General features: G+C 44.9%; 1 protein-coding gene across 1 annotated transcript in view; it reads right to left on the bottom strand.

The window, feature by feature from the left end:
• Window positions 1–280: 280 nt before the first annotated feature.
• LOC139057468 (sialin-like) overlaps window positions 281–6000 on the bottom strand; it is an 85316-nt gene continuing 79596 nt past the window's right edge. The window contains exon 12 of the mRNA XM_070535784.1: window positions 281–5906. Coding sequence (XP_070391885.1) covers window positions 5658–5906 — 249 coding nt within the window. The 3' untranslated portion in view covers window positions 281–5657. The remainder of the gene's footprint in view (window positions 5907–6000) is intronic.

The raw sequence follows: 6000 nt of genomic DNA, 5'->3' as shown, positions 1-6000 counted from the left end.
AGCTCGCTGTCTTGCCGGCGAGTGGTAAATGCGGCGTTTTTTTTTTGAGTTTCGGCATCAAAAACGTCGATTTTTGCGAGCTTTTTGTGTGGCCCGCCCTGGAGTGTTTTTGAAATAACGTTTTGCTCGGGGACTGCTTTGTAGCTGCACCATTAAAGAGAATGCTTTTTGACGACGCCCGAATGTGTGCTGTAGTTTGCCTTTAATAGGGTGGTTTCGGCACAATGACAACGGGTAAGATGAGTTTGTTGAAAACGGAATAATGACGCAGTTCAGCCCACCAACGCAAGTGAAGAGCTTCCATGTGTTTTTATTGATCTGTATAAATGCACGGGAAACAGCAAAGTATGTACTGCACGTCTCTCGAGGAATTAGCGCAAGCGAAATTCTCCAGAGATCTAGCTAAACATACAGCACTTTCACAAATCCTTTCATCGGCGTTAAAGACGCGAACTATTAAGAAAAAAATGGACATGCACATAATTTTTCCCCTTTACAGTTCGTGTCCTAAACGTCGAAAAAGCATAAAGCAACTAGTTCAGTAACAAATAGTTATACGTTTCCTAGGCTCCCTGTCTCTCTTGCTCTTATAGCTTCTGTCTTCAGTTAAAGACACATTTCGCCACTTTCACATTTATGGCACATACACAGGCACACCAATTCATTTGCACCGGTGCAAATGTGTGGTGTGACCCGGGTGCGAAATCGTATCCATATGGCAGCGCGCCACAATAAGTTTATACACGCGTGTTTGTACATTAGTCGCAGATTTGTAACGTGCAGTGCAATGTAGAAATGGTTTATGGTTAAACACACTGGTTTATCACGTTCGGGATTTCTTATACAGAAAAAATGTGATTTAAGGAGGAACAAGAAAGACCACTTGGTTCGACGTTTACTGTGCAGTCCTTGCATATCAGCAGGAGCAGAGATGCAGACTGACTTGCATTCAATGTTAACGAATGGCAGGTCTCGTTTATGCAGGGCCGAAACTTGTGCTCAAAAATAGCAAACAACGTGGAGTGCGTTTGACAATCAAAAATGAATTCATCTTTCAGGTTGAAATATAATTCAGGTACAGGTGCACATTGTCCCTATTATGCTTATGCAAAATGCGGCTAATAGAAAAAAAATGCTGAATAAAAGCTTTTTGACAAGATGGCCACGATACGAATGTTTAACTTCATCCATACGAAGAGACACATGGAAAAGTGGACGGTGCCTTTATGTAGAATGAATTATGGCACACAAATGTCATAAAACAGAGTTCGAATATTTTTAAACAGGTTTCACCAAAACGCAAGTATGTGTAAGCTCATCCGAAACACTGAGCTATATAGTATGCAATGTGACTTACCATTGTATATCTATGGTATTTTATTATCTACCTTGTGTTTCCTCGAGTTATAAAATCAAAACCTGAACCGTGCGATATCTTCTAGATTTTGATACTTTCTTTGTCATGGGCATGTGGAAGTCTCATTTGCACATGTTAAAGGTGTTAAACCATTATGGGTGTTGTTAAGTATGCTGCAGATCCCAAGCCCGTCTGTCTGTATTGTTTGCCCTAATTGTTAACTGTGAGAGGTGTTAATACATCCCGTCTCCACTACATTTGCACACAAACTCCATGTACAGGGTTGGTGAGCTTGTCAAACAGCCAACAAGGTGGCCTTTTTTCTTTCTAGTCTCATCCCCTTATGTCACTGGAACATGAAATAAGCTGAATTTAATTCAATTAGGAAGAAAGATAGTCGAGATGACAGTGACAGATCAACTTTCGAAATAATTTAAAGCAATTAATTTTGCAAAAGCATTTCTTCAAGCGGGTGTGCCTTGTATGCCTTGCAAATAAGGCCGCTCTGCGGATATCTTTTCAAAAAAGTTAGTATCGCCATCAGATAGATTATAACATAGCTACATATACATCCGATACCCTTCGTATTGGTTTCTAACAGTAGGCGTGAATTTTGCTCCATTAATGCTAAAGTAACGAGGCTGTCCGTTTTCTGGATTTCGAATGCTCAAACTATGATGAGTGTGTTACATCTAGGTTTACTAATTTTGAATTTCTAGAAGAAATGTGATGGTGAAAAGGCAACGGCTCCTATAGTCGCAAGCTCCTCTAGGTCGTGTTGACATTGGTCGAAACGCCACTTTCATATACACGCACAAAATGAATGCATGACTGTCCGTCTTGCTGTGCCCAAGCACAGTGGCTCTAATTACGCTGCCACACACACACAGACACACACACACACACACATAGAGAAAGAAGAGAGATGAGAAGGACTAATGAATAAAGTAGCGTACAGCAGTCGTGGTCATCGCAGCGATAAGTCATATCTCTTTCTTTAAATATGGATAGAGACATGCAAACGTGGCACAAATGCACGATACGGATCACTAATTATACTACGTTTCATACATAGCAGACAACACTTTGGAAGCTATGCGAGTAGTGCCGATACAGAAATGTGTCGCTCCGCGAGTTTCACTGTGGTTAACCTGTGATTAACCTTTGATGCCTTCAAAAGAATAATGTGTTCTTTAGGCACTGGAACCTAACGTGTAGAGCTAACGTTACGTGAAATAACCTATTCATCGCATGTCTTGAACTCGCAATACGTGGTGCACTATGTCTTGGTCGCGTATGCAGGCAGTGCACAGTGAAAACTTTGTCCCCCCGCTCGTCGTTCTGTTCAGATCTGTGATGCTTAACAATTCTTTCATATACCATGACTATAGCGCATCAAGCCAATGGTGCGCCAAATTACGTATAGCACATCCCTGTTTCTTAGACTCACGTTGCGTTCAATTTTTGTTAGTCGCGAACGGTGAAAGGGTGAAAGGTTTCTCTAACCTCCACAGTGTTTCCTGCAATGTATGAAACAGGGTTACATGACTGCACTGTATCGGATATGTGTAGTCGTTTCCTTGGAGGACAAAAAAGAGCCGATATGTACGTAAACACAGACTCTGCAAAAAAAAAGAAAAAAAAAGACGTAACAGGAGCGAACTCTGTGACATGTAGTCGGCCGTGAAAGTGCCCGTGAAATAGACGCACAAAAGCTACGCCCGTAAATACACCACAGATAAGCTCCATGTGGTTGTAGCTTCACACATTAGAGCTTCGTAGCTCTGAAGATGCGGTTAATTAATTTATGGGACTTAACGTATCGAAGCTGCATGGTGGGCCCTGAGCAACAGATATAGATCAATGAAAGCTGCAGGTGCTAGCCAAACCTGGAGTTGCCTGACAGGCAACTCCAAGCTTGCAATAACGATCGTGTACCTTGCATTGGGTGCACAGCCCCAGGTGGTCAAAAAAGCACCTTGCCAGCACATATTAGCCAGACTGCATCAAAAAGTGCGCATCCGAAAAGTGTCACATTCGTGATTTCCAGTGCACGCCTTGAATAACACAATTAGACCGGGGTGGTAAAAAAGGTATCCTCGGAAAAATGTCCCCGAAAAAATGACCTGGGAAAAACAATGAAAACAAACAAGCCCCATGTAAAAACAAATGACTTCTCGAGAAACTCGTTTGAACACTACAGGCAATTTTTTTGCGAAATTTTCCCGACGTACAGCGTTTATTGGTCGAACTTGTACCCCCGAAGACGTGAACTCGGCGGTGGCATAAGTGACGAAGGACCTGCCGTGGTAGCATAGGTGGCCATGGCGTGCTTTGCTGAGCCATAGATGTAGCGGGCTCGATCCCCGGAGGCTGGGACACGCATTCTGATGAAATCGAAAAAAAGTAAGAACACTCGTGTACTTGGATTTAGGCGCACGCTAAAGGTCCACACGTGGTCGAAGTTATTCCAGAGCCCCACACTACGGCGTTGCCTCATAACGACATCGTTCTTTCGGCTCGTAAAAAGCCAAGATATTTTGCGGAGGAAAACTGAATGGTAGATGACGTGAGAGAAAAACTGCAAGCGCGGCCATGGCGCAGGGTAAGATCCGATAAGCCGCGTGCGGCGTTGTCATCAACAGAGATACCGCAAGTAAGATAACATACGGTTTTCGTCAGCAGCGGTAGCAGCTCGGCGATGCGCGAAATGTTGTGCGTTTGTCCTTTCGCACAGGCTATAGTTAAAGCTGCACTGTTTGTCCAAGGGAATGCTCAATATCTTTTCTTCTTTCTCGTCCCATCTACGGTGCACCGCGGATGTTCCACGTAGTTGGAGATAAGGTGGAGGCTCTAAGAGCAAGGTTACGACGTCGTTCGCGCGGTTTATCTACATTTGTGCGCTTGCTCTCTGTAATTTGCTATGCCGTGCTTGCTTCTAGTGTTCCGTGGAAAAATATTGTTTTTTTATGCCAATCAATTTTGTATAGCGATGCGCCGGCTTCTATCACTTTCACACCACAATGGACTGCAGCAGTTTTAAATGAATTTGAATTATACTATGAGGTTTTACGAGCCACAACTACGATGTGATTATGACTCCGGGAATCTGGACCATATGGAGTTCTTTAAGGTGCACCTAAATCTAAGTACACTGGTGTTTTCGCATTTCGCCCCCATTGATATGCGGCCGCCGTCGCCGGGATTTGATCCCGCGACCTCGTGTTTAGCAGCCCAACACTGCAACAGTTTTTACAGCTGCCATCTAGCTTCTCGGGCCATTTTTTACTACTTTACACAAGATGCCATTTCTACTTGTGTTCTTTTTTCCGGTGACATTTCATACAGGGACATTTTATCCACAGGCCGCTTTTTTTTTTTCGTAACCCCAATTAGAGACGTACAAACGCCATTCTTGTGCGTTAAAGCATGACGGCCACTACGAGTGTAGCACATCTTCAAAGCCACGCGCCCATCATTCACGCACAGAAGTCAACTGCACTCGAAGGAAAGCTCACACACGTATCGAAACTTCGCGACGTCGAGGACGCAGGCCTCGATGTCTTAGCGTTGGCGCGCACTTTTGCAACCTGCCAGGCTGCTACGAGCAACAGATGCAGTTTTGTAATACACGCATTCTTGTACATGTAGCATATGTACGTGAAGTCTGAGCTGCCCAGTAGAAGGGATCACAAACACACATCAGCGAATGAAAGTAGACAATGACGTAGTTGATGACGTATAGTTCTGTCGTAAAAGCACCGCAGGATACGCTGCCGTTCACGTCCAAAAGGTGGTCGTCAAGATGATTTTGGCTTGATCAGGCTTGATCAGTGCGTAGGCAGGAAGAACCGCGCTGTCTTTGCCTATCTGGAGCGTAAGCGCATCCATCAAACTTTCTCGCCGTCTTGCATCACAGCATAGCACGTCACATCTAGCACAAATACTAAACACACATAGGAATTCACTTTTATCACGGAGCAGGTAGCGGGTTGACGTTGGATGCCTTTGTCATAAAGGAACTGCGATTTCTTTCTCGAAACGGGCGAAGGGCTTCTGCACTTTCTAGCGAAAGAAGTTTGCAGGATTCCGCGTTCACCGTTTCATTGGAAACAACGTTGTCCCCGGGTAACCTTTAGCGAACGGACATGATGCGGCGACGCACTGTCGAACGCCTTCAGACTTCCTTTGGCATACGGATCGAAAAGAAGGCATCGCGGCGCTAAACTCGCCCAAGTCTTCCGCTTCCTTTGGAAGATATGACGAATCAGCGAGCAAGGATGGGCACTGGTTTTGTATATCACAGCTCAGTCCTCGCTTCCTTGCCGTCGGTGAACGGTGCGATAGCGCCGTTGATGCCCGGCGTCGCTTGCTTGGAGGTTTTCAGCGCCGTCTTTTCGGTGGCGCGCGGCGGTGCCTTGTCCAACGTCATTTCGGCAAGCCCCCAACTCTGCACTTCGGCCGAGGCGAACAGCTGGAAGAACAGCCCCGTCACCAGGCCCACGACACCGGCCAGGTAGAAGGAGTAGCTCCACTGCTCCAGAGTGTTCTGCGGTAAAATCGGCAAACAGCGATTGAATGAATGAATAAATTAATTAATTAAAGACTTTTATTTCCCGAAAGTTCTAAGAAATTCTATGGTG

The sequence above is a fragment of the Dermacentor albipictus genome, chromosome 3, assembly GCF_038994185.2.
Source record: "Dermacentor albipictus isolate Rhodes 1998 colony chromosome 3, USDA_Dalb.pri_finalv2, whole genome shotgun sequence".
NCBI lineage: Eukaryota > Metazoa > Arthropoda > Arachnida > Ixodida > Ixodidae > Dermacentor > Dermacentor albipictus.
This window is presented reverse-complemented; position numbering and strand designations above follow the sequence as displayed.